Genomic DNA, 27239 nt, shown 5'->3' with positions numbered 1-27239 from the left:
TGTCTATTTTCACCCTTTCCAGAATTTCCAACACCTCTTCCCTACATACCTCAAAGCCATTCATTCTACTTAATTGTGACTCAGTACTCACATTGACAACAATGTCCTGTTCCTGATTGACTACTGACGAAAAGTATTCATTCAGTGTCTCCCCAATATCTTCAGCCTCCACACGTGACTTCCCACTACTATCCTTGACTGGACCTATTCCTACTCTAGTCATTCTTTTATTCCTGTCATACCTATAGAAAGCCTTAGGGTTTTCCCTAATCTAACCAACTAAGGGCCTTTCATGTCCCCTCCTTGCTGCTTTTGCTCTCTCTTCAGGTCCTTCCTGGCTACCTTATAACTCTCAATCTCCCCAATTGAACCTTCACGCCTCATCTTTACATAGGCCGCCCTCTTCCATTTAAGAAGGGATTCCAATTCCTTATTAAACCACGGCTCCCTCACACGACCCTTTCCTCCCTGCCTGACGGGTACATACTTATCAAGGACACTCAACAGTTGCTCCTTGAACAACTATTACAAATGGTAAATTACAAATGGGAACGATTTGTGCGATTAAAATCTTTAACTGTTGGTGCAGAAACATGCCACTTGGAACTTCATGGCTAATCTATACCTGAACTCTGCTGACTCGCCATTACCCCCTTGATAACATCAACCAATAAAGATCTATTGATTACAGTTCTGAAAGTCTAATTGACATCTGCATCAACAGCTGTTTGGGGGGAGAGTTACTCCTCTCCCTGAGTAAATGTACTTCACGGTGGAAAGCTTAGCTTTAATTTTAAGATTCTGTCAGTTGTTCTGATCTCACTGACAAGAGGTAATAATTTCTCTGTATGTAATGAAGGAGGGCAAACGGAATATTGACCTTTATTTCAAAGAGAATGAAGTACAAAAATAGGGAGGTTTAGCTAAAACTATACAAGGTATGAGTCAGACCACAGCTGGTCTGACCAGAGAATAGTAAACAGTTTTGGTCCCCTTATCTAAAAAGAGATATATCGGCAATGGAGGCATTCCAGAGAAGGCTCAGTTGGTGGATACTGAAAATGGAGGGACTTTATGAGGAGACATTGAGTAAGTTGGGCCTGTGCATGTTGAAATTTAGAAGAATGACCTTATTGAAACATAAGATGCTCAGGGGAGGTGGCAAGGTAGGTACGGATTTTCTTTTTCTCTTGTGGAAGATTTTCAGCAGAAAGGGGTCACACATTAAAGATAAGGAGGGATTTCTTTCCTCAAAAGAATCTGAGGAATTCTTTACCACAGACAGCTGTGAAGTTGGATTGTTAAGTATATTCACAGTTGAGATAGACTTTTCATCAGTAAAGGAATCAAGGTGAGAGGAAAAGGCAGGAAAGTGGATTTGAGAATTATCAGATGATCTAGATTAGATTAGATTACTTACAGTTTGGAAACAGGCCCTTCGGCCCAACAAGTCCACACCGACCTGCCGAAGCACAACCCACCCATACCACTGCATTTACCCCTTACCTAACACTACGGGCAATTTAGCATGGCCAATTTACCTGACCTGCACATCTTTGGACTGTGGGAGGAAACCGGAGCACCCGGAGGAAACCCACACAGACACGGGGAGAACCTGCAAACTCCACACAGTCAGTCGCCTGAGGTGGGAATTGAACCCGGGTCTCTGGCGCTGTGAGGCAGCAGTGCTAACCACTGTGCCACCGTGCCGCCCACACGGTTGTGGTTCTGTTCGCCGAGCTGGGAATTTGTGTTGCAGACGTTTCATCCCCTGTCTAGGTGACATCCTCAGTGCTTGGGAGCCTCCTGAGAAGCGCTTCTGTGATGTTTTCTCCGGCATTTATAGTGATTTGTCTCTGCCGCTTCCGGTTGTCAGTTCCAGCTGTCCGCTGCAGTGGCTCTAGGGAATTCCTAGAGGCATGGCACTCATCCACAGATTCAATCAATAAGCACATCGACCTGGACCCAATATACCGGCCACTGCAGCGGACAGCTGGAACTGACAACCGGAAGATACAAATCACTGTAAATGCCGGAGGAAAGATCACAGAAGCGCTTCACAGGAGGCTCCCAAGCACTGAGGATGTCACCTAGACAGGGGACAAAATTCTACAACACCAACTCCCAGCTCGGCAAACAGAACCACAACAACGAGCACCCGAGCTACAAATCTTCGCACAAACTTGGCTCCCAAGCACTGAGGATGTCACCTAGACAGGGGACGAAATGTCTACAACACCAACTCCCAGCTCGGCAAACAGAACCACAACAACGAGCACCCGAGCTACAAATCTTCTCCCAAACTTTGATTATCAGATGATCTCACTGAACGGCAGTGTAGACTCATTAAGCTAAATGTCCTAGTTCTCCTCTGCATCTTATGGTCTTATTGAGATCCTATTTATTAATGTAGTTATTAAGATAATATTTTTAATGGATCAACTACTCTTTGTTAATAAATCAGCTAGTGTTATGACATGGAACATGATTGATAACAACAATGTGGCCTTTTACAACATCTGACTGAGACACAGTGGCAAGAATACAACTACAGAAAGGTGACAGCAGAGAAACTAAAATAAACAATGTACTGTTAATACTGGAGTACTAGTTCTGAGATGGAACAGTGACAGAGCACCAAGCACTCAGGCACACTGTATGGAGCAGATTAATCCACTGGCCAACCAGGAACAGCTGACAGACTAGCTAGGAGGAAAAAGGAAGCATGTATGAAGTCGAGGCGACTGAAGACAGACGAAGCTTTGGAAGAATACTGGGAACATAGGACCAATCTGAATTAAGAGGGCTAAAAGGGGTCATGAAATATCTTTATCAAACAGGGTTAAGGAAAATCCCAAAGCCTTTTATTCATATATAAGGAGCGAGAAGGTAACTAGGGAAAAGGTTGGCCCACTCAAGGACAGAGGAGGGAGGTTATGCGTAGAGTCAGAGAAAACGGGTGAGATTCTTAATGAATACTTTGCATTGGTATTCACTGAGGAGAAGGATATGTCAGATGTTGAGGTTAGGGAGAGATGTTTGATTACTCTCGGTCAAGTCGGCCTAAGGAGGGAGGAAGTGTTGGGCGTTCTAAAAGCCATTAAGTTGGACAAGTCCCATTCAGATGGGATCTATCCCAGGTTACTGAGGGAAATGAGAGAGGAAATAGCTGGAGCCTAAACAGATATCTTTGTGGCATCCTTGAACACAGTGAGGTCCCAGAGGACTGGAGAATTACTAATGTTGTCCCCTTGCTTAAGAAAGTTAGTAGGGATAATCCAGATAATTACAGACCTGTGAATCTGACATCAGTGGTATCAAAGCTGCTAGAGAAAACATGGAGGGATAGGATCTATTTACATTTGGAAGAAAATGGGTTTATCACTGATAAGCAGTGTGGTTTTGTGCAGGGAAGGTCATGTCTTACCAACTTAATAGAATTCTTTGAGGAAGTGACCAAGTTGATTGATGAGGGAAGGGCTGTAGATGTCATATACATGGAATTCAGTAAGGCGTTTGATAAGGTTCCCCATAGTAGGCTGATGGAGAAAGTGAAGTTACATGGAGTCCAGGGTGTACTAGCTAGATGGATAAAGAACTGGCTGGACAACAAGAGACAGAGAGTAGTAATGGAAGGGAGTTTCTCAAAATGGAGAACTGTGACCAGTGGTATTCCTCAGGGATCCGTGTTGGGACCGCTATTGTTTGTGATATACATAAAAGATCTGGAGAAAGGTTTAGGTGGTCTGATTAGCAAGTTTGCAGATGACACTAAGATTAGTGGAGTAGCAGATAGTGAAGGGGACTGTCAGCAGAATATAGATAGATTGGAGTTGGGCGGAGAAATGGCAGATGGAGTTCAATCAGGGAAAATGCGAGGTGATGCATTTTGGAAAATCCAATTCCAGAGCGAACTGTACAGTAAATGGAAAAGCCCTGGGGAACATTGATGTACAGAGGGATCTGGGTGTTCAGGTCCATTGTTCCCTGAAGGTGGCAATGCAGGTCAGTAGAGTGGTCAATAAGGCACACGGCATGCTTTCCTTCATCTGACGGGGTATTGAGTACAAGAGTTGGCAGGTCATGTTATAGTTGTTTAGGACTTTGGTTCAGCTACATTTGGAATACTACGTACAGTCCTGGTCACCACATTACCAAAAGGATGTGAATACTTTGGACAGGGAGCAGAGGAGGCTCACCAGGATGTTGCCTGGTATGGAGGGCACGAGCTATGAAGAGAGGTTGAGTAAATTAGCATTATTTTCATTAGAAAGATGGAGGGTGAGGGGGGACACGATTGAGGTTTAGAAAATCATACAAGGTATAGACAGGGTGGATAGCAGGAAGCTTTTTCCCAGAATGGGGAATTACTAGGGGTCACGAGTTCAATGTGAGAGGGGAAAAGTTTAGGGGAGATATGCGTGGAAAGTTCTTTACTCGAGGGGTGTGGGTGCCTGGAACGCGTTACTAGTGGAGACGGACACGATAGTGTCATTTAAGATGTATCTAGACAGATAAATAAATGGGCAGGGAGCAAAAGGATATAGACCCTTAGAAAATAGGCATCAGGTTTAGATTGAGGATCTGGATCAGCGCAGCTCGGAAGGTTGAAGGGCCTGTTCCTGTGCTGTCATTTTCTTTGTTCTTTGAGTGCTGAACAAGACAGTCCTGAGTTCTGACTTCAGTTCGAGGGTATTGCATTGCATTGCCACACTGCTGCAATCTGACAGTGACAGTGTCATTCCAACATGCTCCTCTCATAATACGTAAGGTAGGATCCCAGCAGAGGCTGGTGTCCCACAAGGTTGTGCATAGTGGAAACAGGGCTAGTCATTGGTGTCAGGGCAGGCTCTTCCCAAGTGACCAAGAGTCCTCAAAGATACTGAAATAAAATGGCACGAAGGGAAAAGTACAGAAAACAACTGCTAATACTGTAGTTTGATAAAAATATTCATGTTATGGGATCATAAGCAAGGAGCTAATCTTTTTCAGCTCAGTTTTTGCTTACTGCTCAAACACGTTTTCCCAATATATTGTCAGTTTCCTTGTTTTGCAAAATTAAAATTATGGCCATTGTTAATTGTGTCAAGTCAAGCTACAATCTGTTAGCAATGGTCATGTACAAACAACCCTTCACTGCAGCCGCCTCAGAGGCTTGTGAGGAGTACTTTTGAGATCCACAGTGAAGCTCACTGAACACTGCAGGTCTAATAATCGCCACTTACACAGCACATAGCACATCCAAAGTTAAAGTCCAACTCCAGTGTCCTGAGGGAGATCTCAGCCAGAGGAAGTTTTACAAGGAGGGATCAAATATTAGTCCAAGTGATGCTTTTTCAGGAGGAGACGTTTAGAAGGAAATTTCAAAACGTGGAGTCTTGGTGTTTGAAAGCATGACCCCCAACTGGGAAGATACTCAAAGGGACAAAGTTAAGAAATGGAGAGTTGAGATTTTTGGGGGCTATTGAGCTTGAGAAAGTTACACACATAGGAAGGGGAAAGATGCCATTAAGTGGTTCATACAAAGGGATGAGAAACTGTAAATTCAAGGCATTAGTGGACCCTAGTGTCACACAGAAGTGCATCAACATAGATGGAGCTGGTAGTGTTAAAGGCATTAGGTGAGGGGATATTGCAACCAAAAAAACTAAGACAAAGGCAGAGAAAGACCATGTTAGAGAGGTGAAAATAGGCAATCTTTATGGCAGAGAGGACAGAAGGTATGAAAGTAACATCCTGTGGCAGCCAGTGCCACATAAGGCTCCCCACTCAAAGCGTGGGGGTGGGCGAGAGGGTCAGCAACAAAGAGTGAAGCAGGTGGGGGATGGCATTGGAGTCAAGGGTAGGGTTGGTCCAATCACCGATTACAAAAATAAGGAATATACCCCACAACCTCAATGATAATAACACAACAAAACAAATTTCTTAGCTAAGTACAAAACACTCAATTTCCAGTCAGTAATTAGAAGTCTGATAATTTGGCAAGGAAGTGGTTAAATCAGTCAATCTTCCTCCAAGCTGGGGTGTGGCAGCAATGCCATTGACTGTCAGGCCAGCTCCTCGCTATTGGAAGGAACTCTGTGATGGTGAGTCTTCCGCTTCCAGAAGCAGTACAGGGCAATCAGCATCAAGATCAGCAATAGCAGGCAGACGGACAATACTGCAATCACAATCCTCTCTGCAAAACAGACAGACCATAAGGGAGGTTTTTAAACATTCAGAACCACCTCAACATTTCAGAGAGTCATCATTGTCTTTCAGACGCCGGCTGACCTCCCTAGTTAGTGTAAAAGAGCCCCTGGCCCTATTGGACATCCAACAGCACATTTTCATACAGAGGGTGGTAGGTGTATGGAATGAACTACCAGAGGAAGTGGTGGAGGCTGGTACGATTGCAACATTTAAAAGGCAGGAAGGGTTTTGAGGGACATGGGCCGAGTACTGGCAGGTGAGTCTAGATTGGGTTGGGATATCTGGTCGGCATGGACCGAAGGGTCTGTTTCCATGCTGTACATCTCTATGACTCTACTGGAGGGATCAGTCCAGCTGGCAGCATGGCCAATATCTATTCTTCATCCGAGTCCCTGAAGCAGCATATCACATCATCATTGTTGGGATCTTGTACTAATTGAGATAAAGTGAGGGCTGCAGATGCTGGAGATCAGAGCTGAAAATGTGTTGCTGGAAAAGCGCAGCAGGTCAGGCAGCGTCCAAGGAACAGGAGAATCGACGTTTCGGGCATAAGCCCTTCTTCAGGAATTGCTTATGCCCGAAACGTCGATTCTCCTGTTCCTTGGATGCTGCCTGACCTGCTGCGCTTTTCCAGCAACACATTTTCAGCTCATCTTGTACTAATTGACAGCTGCAGCTGACAACTGTGACTGGATTGCAAAGCAGTATTTAAACCACTGTGGCAGGGTGTTGGGAACCAGAAGGGTAGGGCAATGATGCAGAAATTGAGGGGGAAGTAGAAACCAAGGCAAACATGACGAAGAATAGGGGAAAGTGAGGCCTCCCTGAAGAAGGGCTCATGCCCGAAACATCGATTCTCCTGCTCCTCGGATGCTGCCTGATCTGATGTGTTTTTCCAGCACCACACTCTCGATGAAGAATAGGCAGAGAAACACTGCTGAAAAGAGCAGGGGAGATGGTCTGAAATGCACATGTTTCAATGTGAGAAGTTTAATAGCCAAGGTAGATGAACTCAGAGTTTTGGTTCGTGCTTGGAACTACTTGGACACTATTGCGATTTCGGAGACTTGGCTGAAAGAGGGACAGGAGTGGCAGCTGAACGCCCCAGGATTCAGATGTTTCAGGTGTGATACAAAGGGAGGTAAAAGGGATGGGGGGGAAGTTGCATTATTGGTAAAGGAGTATCTCATAGCTGTACTGGGGGAGGATACATCAGAGGATTCATGCAGTGAGGCAATATAGGTAGAACTCAGGAATAGGTGAAACCACACTGCTAAGGGTATACTACAGGCCTGCCAACAGCCAGCAGGAGAGATAGGACAGAATATGTAGACAGATTTTGGAAAGATGCAAAAACAGCAAGGTTGTTGTGGTGGGGGATTTTAACTTCCCCTATATTGACTGGGACTCACTTGGTGCTAGGATCTTGGATGGGGCAAAACTTGTCGAAGAGTGTGTTGTTGGAAAAGCTTAATTATAAGCCTTAGTAGTGGAGGGAAAGGTGGGGAATGGTGCCTGTATAGTTGGTGAAGACGGACTGTTCCACGTACCCGACGAAGAGACAGGCATAGCTGGGGCCCACTGCCATCTTGACCTGACCTACCTGCCCATCTCCCTTCCCACCTATCCACTCCACCCGCCCCTCCAATCTATCACCTTCATCTCCACCTCCATCTACCTATTGTATTCTCAGCTATCTTACCCCTCCCAGCCCAACCCCCTTCCCATTTATCTCTCAGCCCCCTTGGGCCACCCCTTCATTCCTTATTGACCGAAGCATCGATTTTCCGGCTCCTCTGATGCTGCCCGACCTGCTGTGCTTTTCCAGCACCACACTCTTCGACTCCGATCTCCAGCATCTGCAGTCCTTCCTCACAGGATGTAAACAGTTCCACCAGGGAAGAAGTTATTCTGGACTGATAATGTGTTGCTGGAAAAGATGCGGTGGAGGGCATCGTCGATCACGTCTGGGGGGAAATTGCGGTCTTTGAAGAAAGAGGCCATCTGGGTTGTACGGCATTGGAACTGGTCCTCCTGGGAGCAGATGCGGCGGTGATGAAGGAATTGGGAATATGGGACGGCATTTTTTTACAGTGGGCAGGATGGGAGGAGGTGTAGTCTAGGTCGCTGTGGGAGTCGGTTGGTTTATAGTAAATGTCCGTGTTGATGCGGTCGCCCGAGATAGAAATGGAAAGGTCTAGGAAGGGGAGGGAGGAGTCTGAGACGGTCCAGGTAAATTTGAGGTCGGGGTGGACTGGAGTCAGGCAATCATGCCCAGTGATGCCCAAATCCTTTGAAAAGACTTAGTAACAGGGTAGTTCAACAAGGTTGGGCCTGATCTAAGTTTTAGGTTGTGATTGGTCAGCCGTGTGATAATTCACATTGAGTCAGACACAAACCCTTTGATTATGAGATACAGGGACTGATGAAAATTAACACCGTTATCACTCATTTCACTGATCAATTGATTCAGACTTTAGACCACAAATGTAACAGGCAGTTTAATGAAGATATGGAGAGTACTAACAAATTGTTGTTGTGGTTCTGTTCGCCGAGCTGGGAATTTGTGTTGCAGACGTTTCGTCCCCTGTCTGGGTGACATCCTCAGTGCTTGGGAGCCTCCTGTGAAGCGCTTCTGTGATCTTTCCTCCGGCACTAACAAATTTTAAGGAACCCTCTAAATAAAGCTATGGAATTTTATGTCCATTCACCCTCTGCTGTATAGAACAAATGAACGAAGAGGGTGTGTTAAAGTAACTAAAAGCGAAGTCATTCATATTTATTGCAGGCCAGTGAAAGTGTCAATTATTCAGATCTTTTAAAATATCATTAGCAGGACGTTCAAGCACTTGAAGCTTCTCTATTATAGTTGATTAGTAAAGTGATCAGAAGTTACGGCGAGAAGGCAGAATGGGGAGATTCACATCAATCATGATCAAAAGCAGGGCAGATTTGATGGGTCAAATGGCCTAATTCTGTTCTTGTAGTTTATGGTTTTATCTTGCGTAAATAATTATTTACAGTCACAATTGTCAACCCTGCATATTTATCCTGGGCACAGCTTTTTAATCCCTGAATGGATGTCTGAGCATTCAGTAATTTAGATGGTAGCAGAGAAGTGTGATCTGCAGTCATGGCAAGCTCACACGAGGGAAAGCTGCACAAGCTGTGGTTAGCACTGCTGCCTCTCAGCGCCAGGGACCCAGGATCGATTGCAGCCTCGGGCGACTATCTGTGTGGAGTATGCACATCCTCTCTGTGTCTGCATGGGTTTCCTCCCACAATCCAAAGATGTGCTGGTTAGGTGAATTGGCCATGCTAAAATTGCCCAGAATGCTCGGAGATGTGTTGGCTACTTGCAGTAGTCAGGGTAAAAGTAGAGTAGTGGGGAATGGGTTTGGGTGGGATACTGTTCGGAGGGTCGGTGTAGACTTATTGGGCTGAAGGGCCTGTTTCGATACTGTTGGGATTCTAGAAAATTTCTGTTTAAAAAAAAGCTGTGCCATGACTTGCAAAAATCTTCGACAGAGTGACATGTAGTTAATGGGTATGGCCAGGGTAGACTGTGCTTCCTGAAGAAGGGCTAATGCCCGAAACGTCGATTCTCCTGTTCCCTAGATGCTGCCTGACCTGCTGCGCTTCTCCAGCAACACATTTCCATCATAGACATTGCTCATGCCACTGGTTTTGCAATCCAGAGGGCTAGGCTAATGTTTTGGGACATGGGTCAAACCACACCAGGGCAGCTGGTAGAATTTAAGTTCAGTTAATAAATCTGGAACTAAAAATCAGTCTCCATGATGGTGACCACAAAACTATCACTAATTGTGGTAAAAACCCATCTGCTTCACTAATATCTCACAGGGAGGGAAGTTTGCTATCTTTACCCCGCCCGGCCTACATGTTACTTCAAGGTCTCAGGAAGCCACTTAGTTAAGGGGTAGTGAGAGTTGGGTAACAAAACTGGCCTTGCTAGCAACACGCACACCTCATGAAGTATTTTTTTTTAAAGAAAGCCCACAACATACCACTTGCTGCATTGGGAAGTGTGGGAAAAGATTTGCTAACCCACGATAGGCCCACAAAAACAAATTGGAGAAATTGTACCAGGGCACCCAGAATTCCCGAGCAGCTCATGAACCGGGTCAGACGGCACGCAGACAATGGAATACGCTTTCAAGCTCCCATGGACATGACAGAGGCTTAAAGCCCTCAGGGCAGTTTCACAACCCAGCAACAGCAAAGCCACACAAAGAGTAGGACAGACAGACAGGCACCACAGGACAATGGAAACACCTCTCCACTCCAGAAAAGACTTTAACACCTACCTGTGAAGATGAATGAAACCATGATACTGTCAGGATGTTGCATTGTGTGAAGGAACGGGACATTCATCTGATAACTGTTTTTGAATTAGCACCCTTGCAACTAAATTAATCCATTTTCAGAAACATTGTATTTTCCCATTTCTTAACCAGTGTCATTGTGCAGCATTACTATAAAACTGGTCTCATCCTCAGCTCTGGAAGGAGAAATCAAATTCTCTGGGCAGACTGTCAGTTCTGTGTCAGCTAGTCTGTTTTCTCCTCCAGCGATATCGCTTGCAATAAATGGTTTGTCAATTTCACTTTGAGCTCTGTTTGGTGATGGCTAACCTACTGGGCAAATTTCTCCGACAGGAAGGATATCAGAAAATGTCAGTGTCAAAGAACACAGAGAGGTCTGAAACAACTGTGGGCGGCACGGTGGCACAGTGGTTAGCACTGCTGCCTCACAGCGCCTGAGACCCGGGTTCAATTCCCGCCTCAGGTGACTCTCTGTGTGGAGTTTGCACATTCTCCCTGTGTCTGCGTGGGTTTCCTCCGGGTGCTCCGGTTTCCTCCCACAGTCCAAAAGATGTGCAGGTCAGGTGAATTGGCCACGCTAAATTGCCCGTAGTGTTAGGTAAGAGGTAAATGTAGGGGTATGGGTGGGTTGTGCTTCGGCGGGGCGGTGTGAACTTGTTGGGCTGAAGGGCCTGTTTCCATACTGTAAGTAATCTAATCTACTCTAATAAAAAAAAACTTGGCTGACAGATTTTGTGCAGTGTTTGTGGAATAAGTGGCTCCGTGACACCTGAGTCATGATGGCTGTTTTCTCAGGCTCCACTGCAACTTTCAATCGGAATCCAAATTACTGGGGCTGATGTTGCACAAAGAGAGTGAGATGCCATCAGCACTGAAGGATGTTGTAGGACGTAACCTACATACATCAGACACTGTGGTAATACACCACATTTGTGTACAATTTGGGATTCCACCTTTAAATTTGTATAAAAATAATTAGTTGTGGAATGTTCTGATAGCTTCAATTTTTAAGTTATTTTTTGATCATAGCTGTGAGGACTCTGATACTAAGTGACATACAGGCAGAAGGTTCTGTGAATGGGTAATTGGAGCTGTCCTTATCTAGTGTTGCACCTTGATGGTGATGTTCTTTCAGGATAAAGTGGTTGGAGACAAGCTGCCTCCTCCTCTTTACCCTCAGCTGCTCGTCTTCTGGCTGTGGCCTGATGGATGTACTCGGATGATGGTGGAGTGAAGTAGTATGGGGTGGACCATGACAAATCCTTAAAGATACCTTGCTGACATTGAAGGGATCCTCAGGAGTAACTGAGGGAGCAGACCGAACACCTTGCTCTGTCACATTTTAATGTGGCTGCATGGGTTTTATTGTATGCATAATCTTTACACGAGAGGTTTGTGGACTGGGGTCAGCCAATTGGCTCGAAGAAGCTGCACTTGACTTGCTGTAGCTTGGACAGTGAGCAGCACAGAATGAAGGTACCGGGAAGGGACATAAAGCAAGGTTTACATTTCTATCGCTCTCTGGACAACTAATAGCCATGCTTAGGTGTGGAAACACAGAATCCAGTCTGTGAATAGCAAACACAGTCATTCGCTCATAACCAGATATTCTGGTTTTAGGATGGTGAACGAGGGTGAAGTGTCCCACCAGGAGCTGTCTAACTTGATTAACATTTTGGTTAAATAGTAAACGCCAGGGTAACTCTGCTGATCATTTTTGCAACCCTGCTGTGAGAAATTTTACATGGATCCAAACACGCTCAGTAGCTCAGACACTACGAAACCCAGTTGACGCTGCACTGGATTGTTAGCCTTGAGCTTCAGAATCAAACCCTGCAATGAATCCAAAATCTTGTAACTCAGCATAGAGGTGAGACAGCTACCAAATGAGCCATGAATGGCTTGTTACTGTGTTAACACTCACTGTGTTATCATCCCAGCACTGGACATTGATGGAAATTCCTTACATTAGGAAATAAGGCACAACTGATTCACAACACTTGCAAAAAAGTGAGGATTGAGTTATTGGTGGTACCCGACAGAATGGGGAATGCTGTAAGCTCAGTTAAGCCATGTGCTCGCTCTGACTGCTTCTATCTGGTAAGAGAATCAAAAGTGGTTATCCGGCTGGAGATGGAGAGTGTCAGAGACCTCCCTTACACAACGTTTGACATTAAACCAGCAGATGTTGGAAATTAACCCCAGATTAGCCTGGGAGGAACCAGAAGAATTTACAGCCTCTGTAACCGTTGTTCCTTGCCCTGTGAATTTCAGCAGAAACACAGATGCCTCAAACAGTGTTCCACACTGAAGCACAGGTTAGAGAATTGCTCCATAATCTCTCAGTCTGGGTGTGGTTTCCTGCTGAGACCTTTTCTCCCTTGCCTGCTCGCACTTTCTGGCAGCTTGGACTGCTCTGTGTGTTGTATTCTCTCATCCTCCCAGTCCAAGATAAATATCTGGTAATGGACACACTCCAGGGAGAACTGGTTTATGCAGGATACCCAAAGCCAGCTAAAACACCTTGACAGATTGTGAGCACAAGCTGGTGTGCGAGTGCGAGTCCATGTGTGAGAACAAGCATGAGGGCTAAGCAAGAGTGTACGTGCGAGTGGGTACACCAGTGCAGGCAGGGGGAAGGTATGCATGCGCAAGAGTGCAATGAGTGAGAATTGTGAGTTAGAACCCTCACTGATTTTTCATTATTTTATCTTCTCATTTTGGTTTGGGATCAGTTTTGAAGATCATTGAGTATTTTAACTTTTCTGTGTCGCAAATACAGTGATAGGGAATCTGATTTTGGTTCGGTCGCCTGGTCTCCATGTTATAAGAATTTTTGTGAAAGACTGTGGATGTCAATGTGCCACTGCCCCTCGAAACAGGGATGAAACCTGCTCATGTTAAGCGCCTGCAAACGGGGTGATGTGGAAAGGTGGTTACACTGCAGTAAAGATTAGATTAGATTACTTAGATTACTTACAGTGTGGAAACAGGCCCTTTGGCCCAACAAGTCCACACCGACCCGCCGAAGCGCAACCCACCCATTCCCCTACATTTACCCCTTTACCTAACACTAAGGGCAATTTAGCATGGCCAATTCACCTGACCTGCACATCTTTGGACTGTGGGAGGAAACCCACGCAGACACGGGGAGAATGTGCAAACTCCACACAGTCAGTCGCCTGAGTCGGGAATTGAACCCGGGTCTCTGGCGCTGTGAGGCAGAGAGTGGGCGGCACACTGTGCCACCGTGCCGCCCACTAAAGTTCTGGCTGACCAGGAGACTCTCTCATTCCATCTGTTTGCCACAGGTGTATTGGAAAGATTTACAGCTTGATAACCAACTTGTTTGACCACATCATGATATACATTCCAGGGTCAGCAATCCCGAGGGAGCATGTCAACCTGGAGCCCCTGTCCCAAGGTACAGTCACTATCACAAGACCTCCACAACTGCAATTATTGGCACACTACTCCCTGTAAACCTCTGCATTCTAAATAACTTTGGAAGGCATCAAATACTTGGAGAATCAATGTGAGAAGAAATCAAACAGAAATTACACTGCATTAAGCTGGTGATATAATAAAGTTGGTGGTGTCTTCCTCCTTGCTACTTCTATGTTCAGCTGCGAGAGCTTCAGAGGGTGAGAGCTGATCAGTTGAGCTCCAGAATGAAAGCATTACATAAAACATTATAACGCAGTACAAGCCCTTTGGCCCTCGATGTTGGGCCGACCTGTGGAACCAATATGAAGCCCATCCAACCTACACTATTCCATTCTCATCCATATGTTTATCCAATGACCATTTAAATGCCCTTAAAGTTGGTGAGTCTACTACTGTTGCAGGCAGTGTGTTCCACGCCCCCACTACTGAGTAAAGAAACTATCTCTGACATCTGTTCTATATCTATCACCCCTCAATTTAAAGCTACGTCCCCTCGTGCTAGCCATCATCATCCGAGGAAAAAGGCTCTCACTGTCCAACCTATCTAACCCTCTGATTATCTTATATGTCTCAAATTAAGTCACCCCTCAACGCTCTTCTCTAACGAAAACAGCCTCAAGTCCGTCAGCCTTTCCTCATAAGACCTTCCCTCAATATCAGTAGTAAATCTCCTCTGAACCCTTTCTAAAGCTTCCACATCCTTCCAATAATGCAGTGACCAGAATTGTGTGCAATATTCCAAATGTGGCTGTACCAGAGTTTTGTACAGCTGCAGCATGACCTCATGGCTCCGAAACTCAGTCCCTCTACCAATAAAAGCTAACACACCGTATATGCCTTCTTAATAACCTTATCAACCTGCGTGACAACTTTCAGGGAACTATGTACATGGACACAGAGATGTCTTGGCTCATCTACACTACCAAGAATCTTCCCATTAGCCCAGTACTCTTTATTCCTGTTGCTCCTTCCAAAGTGCATCACCTCACACTTTTCCGCATTAAACTCCATTTGCCACCTCCCAGCCCATCTCTGCAGCTTATCCATGGCTATCTGTAACCTACAGGAGGAAGTGAGGACTGCAGATGCTGGAGATCAGAGCTGAAAATGTGTTGCTGGAAAATTGCAGCAGGTCAGGCAGCATCAAAGGAGCAGGAGAATCGACGTTTCGGGCATGAGCCCTTCTTCAGGAATCTGTAACCTACAATATCCTTCAGCACTATCCACAACTCCACTGACTTTGGTGTCATTCGTAAATTTACTAACCCACCCTTCTTTTCCCTCATTCAGGTCATTTATGAAAATGACAAACAGCAGTGGCCCCAACACAGAGCCATGCGGTACACCACTAGTAACTGAGCTCTAGGATGAATATTTACCATCAACCACCACCCTTTGTCTTCTTTCAGCTAGCCAATTTCTGATCTAAAATGCTAAACCACCCTCAATCCCATGCCTCCACATTTTATGCAACAGCCTACCGTGGGGAACCTTATCAAACACCTTATTGAAATCCAAATATACCACATCAACCGCTTTACCCTCATCCAACTGTTTGGTCACCTTCTCAAAGAACTCAATAAGGTTTGTGAGGCATGACCTACCCTTCACAAAACTGTGTTGATATCCCTAATCAACTTATACCTTTCTAGATGATTATAAATCCTATCTCTTATAACCTTTTCCAACACTTTACCCACAACTGAAGTAAGACTCACTGGTCTATAAGAATGAGGGTAGTCTTTACTCCCCTTCTTGAACAAGGGGACATTTGCTATCTGCCAGTCTTCTGGCACTATTCCTGTAGACAATTACGACATAAAGATCAAAGCCAAAGGCTCGGCAATCTTCTCTCTTGCTTCCCAGAGAATCCAAGGATAAATCCCATCTGGCTCAGGGGACAGATCTATTTTCACACTTTCCAGAATTGCTAACACCTCCTCCTTGTGAACCTCAATCCTGTCCAGTCTATTAATGTTATGCAGTCGATTCTGCTATAACACGGAAGTTCCTTTCTCATGCAATCCCATGTCATAGGAAAATTGTTTAATAGGAGCACCATTTAAACTAATGGGGCCGGAATCGCATTATAACCAATACACGCTTTCAAACTTTGCACTATAGAAACACTGTCCCCAATTCGTCAATCATGTTATAGTGAATTAGCACTAACGAAACGTGCGTTATAGCAGAACGACCTGTATAAGTATTACACTCAACACCACAATCAGCATTGGATGATTATTGACAACAGACATTCATGGGGTGTGCATTAACATCCTCACTAATGTAGCATCTGGCAGCAAAATGGTACTATTACATTCCGAATCCATTTTCGTTGCCAAACCGTGAAAATAGGCATCACTTGGCCTAATTCTGATCTCCCCCACCTCTGATACACAATAGTAGCCATGAACTGTATCCAGATAACAATGTCCACATCTCAGAAGTGAATTTAGAAAAGCTGTGATAGTAATTACCTGTCTGAATACTTGAGGGAGCTGGACTGGTGAACTTGCACTCTTCGTCTCGGTTGTCAGAGATCAGATCTTTGGTGTTTTCGATAAATGTTTCTAAGGGACAGTGCTCAGAGCAGGATGGCAGAACAAGCAGGTGAGGCTCAGTACTAGTGTCATTCCTGAAGTACATGTCCAATGTGAAGGACCTGCAGAAAGCACATAGAGAAGGTGAGAAGAATGGGGAGGGGGGGGTGGCAGAGGGAGTTGAAGGGACAAATACGTCTGGTCAATGTGACTCTGATGGGACTGAAAGAAAGGACAATAGTGCATAGATGTGACAGTAGTTAAGCTGTCTACTGACAAGCCCCAACACCTCACTAGCTACTGGAGGACATGCCGCAGAAACACTCACCCATTGGATAGTCAGAAAAACGGGGATTCATGGTTCTTCTACTTGTACCTCTGGACTCTTCTCCGCTGTTATATACATATACTGCATACATACTGCAATATCGACACAACACAAATTGCCTTCAGTATCTCCATGCCCACTCACTCCATGTTGTTTTCAAGTTCTGGATTTAAGTCCCTAAACCTCTCTCTCTATTTTCCCTTTTTTTGACGAAGACTTGGATGCTGGACATCAAATTGGCTTAAGCGGTTAACTGTCAAATTGTACTTTACAATGTCGTTCAGAGGGAGGGCTGCACTGTCGGAGAGTCAGGACTGGGGGAGTGCTGCACTATCAGACGGTCAGTACTGGGAGGAGATGATGACCAACAGTGAGCCTTCACTGACAGGGGCTTGTATCTGAAGCTGATGCCTCAGAAATGACAAGTCAAGGTGCAGAGTTGTTGAGGCCGTGAGCAAAACGTCGAGGTGGAGATTAGCTTTGAGGTTTGTAAAAGACAAACTTATGTTGCCCATTTGAGTAGCCATTCAAGAGGAAGGTTTAGGAATCCTGAGAGGTGCATTTCTCAGAAAGGGCTGCTAGCAAAGTGTGCGTCGGAACTCAGCCATCATTGTCGAGATATTGTGCAGTGTTGGAGGTGAGTAGGACTTCCATGTTGCATTCCAAGTGGAGCTGAATGTGGGGCCTGGTCATTGTCGGCAATCCCCTCGGGGAGACTGCGGTCCCTGCCAGCAGAGGTCAGCAACTTGGGAGAATGTCATGCAGTGGGCATGGTCAATCTTGTGGCCTGCTCCCCTTTCAGGATAAGTCCAATGTCTTTGTCCAACTGGAGGAGGAGTCTGGAACTTGTGCTGAAGGGGAAGACTGCATAGCCGCACGGAGGGACAGTGCGTGAGCAGTCGCAGAAATGTGACTGGTGAGTGGCAGTGAGAGCTGCCCAAGATGACAAATAGGGCAGCATTAAATCTCTGATGAAGACCACGTAACTGGGAAATGGTTGAGGAACAGACATACAGTTCTGGGAGTCCTGGGAAAACATTGCCCAAGGTTTGAGAAACCACCATTTGTGGAAGAACCTCCTCATGTTGCGGAGACCAGTCAGAACCACATGAAACAGGCCACAGGAACTCTACAAACAGAACTTTGCCACCCGCTGATTAGAGGTCATGAGTTACATTTGTAATTGTTTGCTGGTGGACCTAGAGTGAATGGTCATTGTAAATAGCTTGTTTCTCTGAATTAAGCTATGTCACAGATATTTATAAAGAGTTAAAGCCAGTGGACCCTTGTTATAAATCAATGGAGGTGCAGCCAGCAGTGACTGTTTCAGAGTCCCCACAGAACTCACCCATCATCCTCTTGGTACAGCTCAAACATGTGACAGGAAGCATAGGAAGGAATGGTGCCAGAGTACACATTCAATGCCATCTGAAGTGCTACGAGTGTTGTGTCATGCTGTGGAAAGAATACATTGTTTAAAAAGGTTAGAAATTGTTCTCCGAATCCCTTTCTCCCTGGAACCAAGTCAGGCTGCAGTCCTATGAGAAGTTCCCCTTTTTCAACCGCATGCGTTAAATTGAGAAGCAACCAGTGGCTGGACATCTAGCCTGCTAAACACACAAAGCCTTTCCAAACCAAAATCATCAAACTGCAGGGACACAGGCCCTGTCTCAATCTCTGCTGGCCTTGGCATGTATAACCAATCTGAGAGGGGTGACGGTCCGGTGGTGTTATTGCTAGACTATTACTCCAGATACCTTTGTAATGAGGATCTCGCCATGGCAGATGGAATTATGAAAAACTCATCTGGTTCATTAATGTTCTTCAGGGAAGAAAATCTGCATCCTTACTTAGTCTGACCTATATTTGACTCCAGAGCCCCAGGATCGAGGTTGGCTCTGAACTGCCCTCTGAAATGACCTAGCAAGCACTCAGTTGTATCAATCACTACAAAGTCTCAAGAAAGAAATGAAATTGATGGACAACCTGGCATCGACCTAGGCACTGGAAACAACTACGCCAGAAACAGCCTTGTCAACCATGCTAAGTCTTCCTTACTAACAGCTGGGGGCTAGTGCCAAAATTGGGAGAGTTGTCTCACAGACCAGACAAGCAATAGCTTGACACACACTCACTCATGGGATCCTTTGTTACAGACAATGTCCCAGACATCACCATCACCATTCCTGGATATTTACTGTCCCATTAGCAGGACAGACCCAGCAGAGATGATGGCACAGTGGTAAACAGCTGTCATAGAAGCATAGGGTCCTAAAGCACGGAGACAGGCCCTTTGGCCCAAAATTCCATCCACTCTAACCCCATTCCCCTGCACTTGGCCCATATCGTTCTAAGCAGAAGTGGGTACTGCAGATGCTGGAGATCAGAGTCAAGATTAGAATAGTGCTGGAAAAGCACAGCAGGTCACACAGCATCCGAGGAGCAGGAAAGATCTTGTCCCACATTGTTCTAAACCTTTCCTATTCATGTATGTGTCCAAATACCTTTGAAATATTTTAATGTACCCACCTCAACCACTTGCACTGATAGCTCATTCCATGTATGTACCATCCTCTGTGTAAAAAAAAAAGTTGCCCCTCAGGTTCCCTTTTATTCTTTCCCCTCTAACGTTAAACCGATGCCCTCTCGTCCTCGATTCCCCAACCCTGGGAAAACGTCTGAGTGCATTCACCCTATCCATGCCTCTCATGATCTTATACACTTCTATAAGCATGTAAGATGGGAGGGTGTTGACTTCCAGGCTCCATGAAGTCTCATAGTGTCAGATTTTTTTTATATACATGTTTATTGAAAATTTTTTACTCTTTTACCAAAAAAAGAAAAAGTTATAAAAGTACAGAAATACAGAAAAGTTGAAATAATATCACATTAGAGTAACGTTAACAATAAACTGCCTACTACTCTTCAAGATGCAACCATCTCCTATTTACTTAACCCAAATTAAACTAAACTCAAATTAAATGAAATAGTATTAAATTAAATTACAATCCAATGAAACTAAATGACATTACATTACACTACGTTACAGTACTCCACTTGCTGCACCTCCACCGAAGCTCCCATCCATAGGAGCAACAGTTATTATAATCGTACTTACTAGGCCTCCTCACCCCCTCACCCCCCCGGGGTCCCTGGACCACTATATACGGCCCTCGTGGCTATATAAAGGCATTCATCAGTACCACTGATAGGTCCATGTCTGTGTAATTTAGAAAGGACCGCCATGCCTTATAAAATTGCTCTGTTCCATGGTGCACCATACTTGTCAGATAATCTTGGGAGACATGCTCCATCACAAGTCTGCGCCACCCCTGCAAGACCTGGAGGATTTTCTAATATCCAATTCATTAGAATGTTCTTCCTCGCAGAGTGTTTAAGAATGTTAAATAACCTCTTCCCATGCTCACCCAGAGAGGGCAGATTCGGTAGCCCCAAAAGAAGAAGGGACACCGGATCCTCCTTAACTTCAAGTCCCAGGATCTTCTCCAGCTCATTCACTATAGTATCCTAGTATCCGTGAATCTTGTCGCAAGACCAAAAGCAATGTGTGAGGGTGCCTGTGCTAATTTTACAGTTGGGACTTTTCAGAGAAGATCCTTTGCTAACCTCTGTGGTGCCATATGGGCCCTGTGGAGGATCTTCAATTGCATACCTTGTGCTTTATTGCACATTGAAATTTTCTTTACATTCCCCCATATATCCTCCCATGTTTCCGATGAGATGTCTTCCCCAACCCCTGATTCCAGATCTCATGAAGTCTCTCCATATCCCCCAAGGCACTCCCCCTCTGCAGATGATATATAGAACTGAGAGAGCGCATCCCACATCGGAGCACTCTTCTTTCTATATCCAAATTGTAGGGCTGAGCCAAGAGCATGGTCTTCTTCTGTATATAATCCCTAACCTAGGAGTATTGGAAAAGGTCCCTGTTAGGAATCCTGTATTTCTGACTTAGATTAGATTAGATTAGATTAGATTACTTAGTGTGGAAACAGGCCCTTCGGCCCAACAAGTCCACACCGACCCGCTATATAATCCCTAACCTAGGAGTATTGGAAAAGGTCCCTGTTAGGAATCCTGTATTTCTGACTTAATTGGTTGAAAGACATCAAGACCTCTCTCTTGAATAAATCTCCCAAACAAGAGATTCCGTTACCCTGCCATGCTCTAAAGCCGGAGTCCACTGACCCCGGTCTAAGTCCTGGAGCCCCCACTAATGGGGCGAACGGCTAAGTTGGTCGTCATTAATGGAGATGGAGAGGTCCAGGAAGGGGAGGGAGGTGTCAGAGATGGTCCAGGTAAATTTAAGGTCAGGGTAGAATGTGTTGGTGAAGTTGATGAATTGCTCAACCTCCTCGCGGGAGCACGAGGTGGCGCCAATGCAGTCATCAATGTAGTGGAGGAAGAGGTGGGGAGTGGTGCCGGTGTAATTACGGAAGATCGACTGTTCTATGTAGCCAACAAAGAGACAGGCGATGGGGGGGTGGGGTCATGGTCGAGGGGGCAGTAGGAAGAGGTGTTCTCGAGTTGGCGTTTGGCTTCAGCGGTGTAGAGGTCAGTGCGCCAGCCTACCACTGCACCAGCACCACTAATCCATTATTGGAAGAGCTGCAGCCCTTGATAAAACCAGTCTGGTCCTCTTTTATAATAACAGGCAACACCTTTTCCAATCTCAGAGCCAGCACCTTTGATAAAATTTTGAAGTCTACGTTCAACAACGAGATGGGCCTGTATGACATGCAATCCTCAGGGCTTTCCCTTTCTTTAAAATAAGGGAGATATTGGCCTTTCTAAGAGAGGGCGGAAGGCAGGCTTGGCTATACGAATGAATATACATCTCCAGGAGTGGTTCAACTCGCGTGTGTATAAACCCCTTGTAAAATTCACTCGGGAACCCATCTGGACCGGGTGCCTTGCCACCTTGGAGCTGCCTTACAGCCTCCTGTATCATCAGAGGTGCATTTAAAAGGGAGGCCTGATCTGTGTTTATATCAGGGAGGCCCAGGTTTTCAAAAAAGGATTCCATTCTCGCTACTCCATCCCCAAAGCCCTCTGACCTGTATAACTCTGCACAGAATTCCCGAAATCTGGCATTAATCTTTTTCAGCTCATGAGTGACGTTGCCAGTTCTCTCCCTAATAGAGGCAATGCACTGCGGAGCACTTTTCTCCATAGCCAGTTAAGCCCGGTATCTACCTGGCTTATCTCGATATTCGAACTGCCTTTGCTTTGCAAAGAAGACCCCTCTCTTCGCCGCTCATGTGAGCACTGAGTCCAGAGCATCTGGACAGCCGTGACCCGTTGTAACTTAACCACAATGGTCGGTTATAATATGCCAACTCGACTGCTTTTAGCCGGTCTCAAGCACCTGCTGCTGCTCTCCTCTCTGCCTCTTTCTCGTTGTTCAGTCTGAAATAATCAGACCCCTTAAATACGCCTGGGTGGTCTCCCAAAGCACTGATGGATTACTGGCTGTACCCCAATTGAGGTCCCAGAAAGCCCTGAACGTCCTTGTCATGTCAAGGTTGACATCCTTCGGCAGAAACAGATCCATGCACCAGTGCAGTATGTCCACTTCTCTTGCTCTTAACATCCAAATACACTGCCGCATGTTCCGAAACAGTTATGTTCCCAATCCTGCAGGCCAACACCAAGCCCAAACAAACCGATGGAACAAAGAACATATCAATTCTTCTGTGGCACTTTTGCGGGTTGGAGTGAAAGGTAAAACCCTCCCATTAGGGTGGAGACACCTCCACTAGCCCCAACTCCTTACACAAGTCCAATTACTGTCTACACTGCAGAGGTTTACCCGACAGACCCCTTGGCGTCCTGTCTATCCCAGGGTCCATGAGACGATTAAAGTCTCCTCCTATAATCATACGGCACACCTCAAGAGCCATTCATTTAGAGACCGTGTCAACTAAAAATTTAAGAGGACGCGCCGGGGGACAGGAAACATTCAGGATGCCATTCTCTTCTCCGTGTACCAGAGCCTTGAGACGGATGAACAGTCCATACTCATCCTTGGTTTGATCTATCACTTGAAATGGGAGGTTCCTTCATACCAGTGTGGCCACTCCTCTGCTTTTGGAGTTAAAGGAGGAAAAGAACACCCTATCATGTCCCCCCTGCAGTAACTTCAGATGTTCCCTATCGGTTAAATGTGTCTCTTGCAATGTCAACTCTTTCCTTCTTAAGATTTGAGAGCACTTTTTTTCCTTTTAATGGGGGGATTGGCTCCCCTTTCTATTCCAGGTGCACCACCTGAACAGATCGCTAGCCACGATCGCACACTACAGCCCGCAGTCCCCCGAGAGGAAGAATGTGCAGCGAGTGGAAAAAACACGACTTTATCAAATCTAAAAGCTATTCCTACAAATACTACTAAAACTAAGAAACTAACCACTACTCCTAACTTGAACAAATAAACTCAAAAACCACAAATCTCCAGAGATCTCCCCCTTCGCCCATAGGGGGCATTCACTCCCAACCTTACAGCCATCCTGGCACGTTCCAGTTAAGGCCGTGCCCCAAACCCAGGCAATGGGAAAAAAAACATGTTATTTACATTGCTGCAAGTTAACAATAGATGCCCTCCTCTGACCCTCCACATCTCAACACCACACATCTTTACACTGAAAAAATAACCACTCCTCATCCAGAAAACAGAACAGAAAAAAACAGATAATTACCAAACGGATATAATATAAAACAAACCAGCTTTTACACCAAAGCATTACCAAGCCTATGAGGCCCAAGACCACGATAGGGAAAAGACCAAAGAAAGAGAAGATGGAAAAATATTGTGCCATTGTCCACACACATCTTTCCCTCTTTCCCCCTCGGTCCAAGTCTACCATACCAGCAAGTTCAAAAATTCTTTTGTTTGTTTTCCACCAAATCAAAGTTGAAGACAGACCCTCCATGATTAAAATGTAGTACTGCTAGGTACCTCAGAGAATATTGAATATTTAAATCTTTTTTTTTAACATCATCAAAAGTCTTCCTTTTCTTAATTATTAGACCGGAAGTCATAGGAGTGGAAGGAAGGTCAGTCAGCCCATCGAGCCATTCAATCATGGCTGATGGGCATTTCAACGCCACTTACCCACACTCTCCCGATATCCTCTAATTCCTTGCGAGATTAAGAATTTATCAATCTATGGCCCCAGTAAAGTCTTGCAAAAACATTATCGTCGAACCTTTATAAACCAGAGCCTGTGGATCTCTTCCTAGTCTTCTGCACATTTCTATTATTAACTGCTTTTCTTTACAGTGCTGGAGTCGCACTAGGACTGAGCTGATGTGACCCGGACTTGCGCATCGCGATCTGGTGGGCTTGCTCCACACTCACTGGCCCGGCTCGACTTGATCTCCAGCCCCAGCAAGTCCAAGAGCCACCACTCAGGAAACTCAGCCAGAGTCTCGCCCTCCTCATGCTCCGGAAGACCCACGACATGTAAGTTTTTTCTCCAAACTCGATTTTTGAGGTAGTCTACCTGTTCCAGCAAGGTTCAGACCTACCCCTCGGAGTTCTCTGTCATGAACTCAGAGGCCGCGGTCCTTTGCTCAACCGCTTCCACCGCTGATCCAACTTCCGGATCTCCTGCTCATGCTTTGTCAGCCTGGCAGTCATCGGTTCCAGCGCTGTTTTGATTCTTTTCATGGAGTTTTGCAAACTCAGTGAGTAGATTCTGCCGCTCTACCGAGCTTAAAGGCACCGCCATGGCAGTTGAAGCAGCGACTGCGGGTGTGCCCGACACAGTAGGGGACTGCCCTGCCTGCTGCACTCCCCCAGCTCCCTTTCCTTCAGACTTCTTCATTTTGACTCCAGCGTCTCCAAATCCTAATTTAAAGTGTTCTCGGTGTTCTACCTGCCTTGTGCTAAACATTTTCCTCAGGGGTGGCTAATGGGGGCTGGGGGAATAGGAGCCCACCATGCCAGAGTATGGCACAGAGCCCAACACAGCAGACTTTTCAGACTGCTTCCACCTTGAATCTCCATGGTGTCAGATTAAACATGGGCAAACTCTTGTACTGTTCTCCCTCAGCTGATGAATCAGTACTCCTCCATGTTGAATGACACTTTAAGGAAGCACTAATGATAGCAAGGGCACAAGATGTACTCTGGGTGCGGGGTTTCTATGTCCACCACCAAGAATGGCTCAGCAGCAGCACTACTGATCAAGCTGGTCGGGTTCTAAAGGATGTAATGCTAGACTGGGTCTGTGGTAGGTAGTGAGGGAACTAACAAGAAGGAGAAATATACTTGACCTAGTCCTTACAAATCTGTCTACTACAGATGTATGAATCCATGATAGTATTGGTAAGAGTGACCACTGCATTGTGGAGTCATTGTGGAGACAAAGTCATGGCTTCACTTTTAGAATACCCTCCATCATGATGTGCTGCACTATCACCTTTGAACAGATCCAGCAACTAAAGACTTGGCATTCATGAGGTGCTGTCGATCATCAACAGCAACAGAATCATACTCCAACACAAAAATCTGCAACCTCATGGCCTGGCATATCTCCCACTCAACCATTACCGTCAAGCCAGGGATCAACCCTGGTTTAATGGAGAATGCAGGAGGGCATTCCAGGAGCAGCATTAGACATACCTGAAAATGAGGTGTCAAGCAGGTGAAGCTACCAAACAGGACTACTTGAATATCAAACAGCATAAGCAGTAAGTGACAGGTAAGCAATCCCACAACAACAGATCAGATCTAAGCTTTGCCACAGCTAGTCATGAATGGTGCTGGACATTTAAATAACTGACTGGAGGAGGCGGCTCCACAAATATTCTCATTGTCAATGAAACCAGCCCACTCAACTGCAAATATAGTACTTAGGACAAAAGAAGATGGGAAGACAGTGGGGCTGGGAGTCCACTGGATAATCAGCCATGAGCACACTGAATGTGGAGCAGATTCAAAGGGCCTATTCCTGCTCCTACATTCTATGTCAAACCAGTGCAAAATATAAGAACGAGGCATTTGGAACAAGCTTCAGTCAGAAGTGCCAAGTGGATGATCCATCTCGACCTCCGCCAGTGTTCCCCAGGGTCACAGGTACCAGTCTTCAGCAAATTCAATTAACTATCCATTGTCTCCAAGAAACAGTTGCAGACAATGGATAGTGCAAAGGCTATAGGTACTGACATTTGAGAAATAGACCTGCAGACTCCAAAACCTGCCTCTGTCCTAGCCAAACTCTTCCATTACAGCTGCACTTTCATCTAGCTGACAATGTGAAAAATTGCCCAGGTCTGCCCTGTATGCAAAAAACAAGATGAGTCCAACCCAGCCAATTACCGCTCTTGATCATCAGTAAAGCGATTGAAGTGGTCATCAACAGTGCAACAAGCAGCACCTGCTCTACAATAACCTGCTCAATGATGCCCAGTTTGGGTTCCACTAGGGACTGTGCTCTTATCTCAGGACAACTGAAGTTGAAATGAGCTGAACTTCAGAGGTGAGGTGATGTGAGAGTAACAGCCCTTGACATCAAGACTGCATTCAACCAAGACTGCAGTCAAACATTTAAGGAGCCCGATCAGAACTGGGACCAAAACTCAATGCTGGTTGGAGTCATACTTAACATAGAGGAAGATGGTCATCTTTGTTGAAAGTCAGTTACCTCAATTCCAGGACATCTCTGCACGAGTTCCTTAGGGCAGTGTCCTAGGCCCAACCATCTTCAGTTGCTTCATCAAATGACCTTCCACCCAAGATAATATCAGAAGTGGGAATGTTCTGAGATGATTGCATAATGTTCAGCACAATTTGCGATTCCTCAGATACTAAATGATGAGAACGAGGGTAGGTCCGATCAAGGACAGTAGTGGGAGACTGTGTATTGAGTCGGAAGAGATAGGAGAGGTCTTGAATGAGTACTTTTCTTCTGTATTTACAAACGAGAGGGACCGTATTGTTGAAGAGGAGAGTGTGATAGGGACTGGTAAGATACTTGTTAGGAAGGAAGACGTGTTGGGCATTTTGAACAACTTGAGGATAGACAAGTCCCCCAGGCCTGACGGGATATATCCTAGGATTATGTGGGAAGCAAGAGAGGAAATTGCAGAGCCGTTGGCAATGATCTTTTCATCTTCACTGTCAACGGGGGTAGTACTAGGGGACTGGAGAGTAGCGAATGTTGTGCCCCTGTTCAAAAAAGGGAATAGAGATAACCCCAGGAATTACAGGCCAGTTAGTCTTACTTCAGTGGTAGGCAAAGTAATGGAAAGGGTACTGAGGGATAGAATTTATGAGTATCTGGAAAGACACTGCTTGATTAGGGACAGCCAGCACGGATTTGTGAAGGGTAGGTCTTGCCTTACAAGTCATATTGAATT

General features: G+C 45.5%; 1 protein-coding gene across 3 annotated transcripts in view; it reads right to left on the bottom strand.

Annotated features, from left to right (window-relative positions):
• Positions 1–27239, bottom strand: part of acp2 (acid phosphatase 2, lysosomal) — a 121056-nt gene that overhangs the window by 23192 nt on the left and 70625 nt on the right. The window contains exons 9-11 of one of the 3 annotated variants that reach the window (XM_043706322.1): positions 18205–18311; positions 16466–16650; positions 4577–6178 (exon numbers count right to left, since the gene is read on the bottom strand). In XM_043706322.1, the coding sequence (XP_043562257.1) occupies positions 6048–6178; positions 16466–16650; positions 18205–18311 (423 nt within the window). In that variant the 3' untranslated portion in view covers positions 4577–6047. Of the gene's footprint in view, positions 1–4576; positions 6179–8693; positions 8910–16465; positions 16651–18204; positions 18312–27239 lie in introns of those variants that run through there. The other 2 variants (XM_043706323.1, XM_043706324.1) reach the window with 2 other exon arrangements.

The sequence above is a fragment of the Chiloscyllium plagiosum genome, chromosome 16, assembly GCF_004010195.1.
Source record: "Chiloscyllium plagiosum isolate BGI_BamShark_2017 chromosome 16, ASM401019v2, whole genome shotgun sequence".
Taxonomy (NCBI): Eukaryota; Metazoa; Chordata; class Chondrichthyes; order Orectolobiformes; family Hemiscylliidae; genus Chiloscyllium; species Chiloscyllium plagiosum.
The sequence above is the reverse complement of the archived record's forward strand: the minus strand, read 5'-3'. Positions and strand labels throughout refer to the sequence as shown.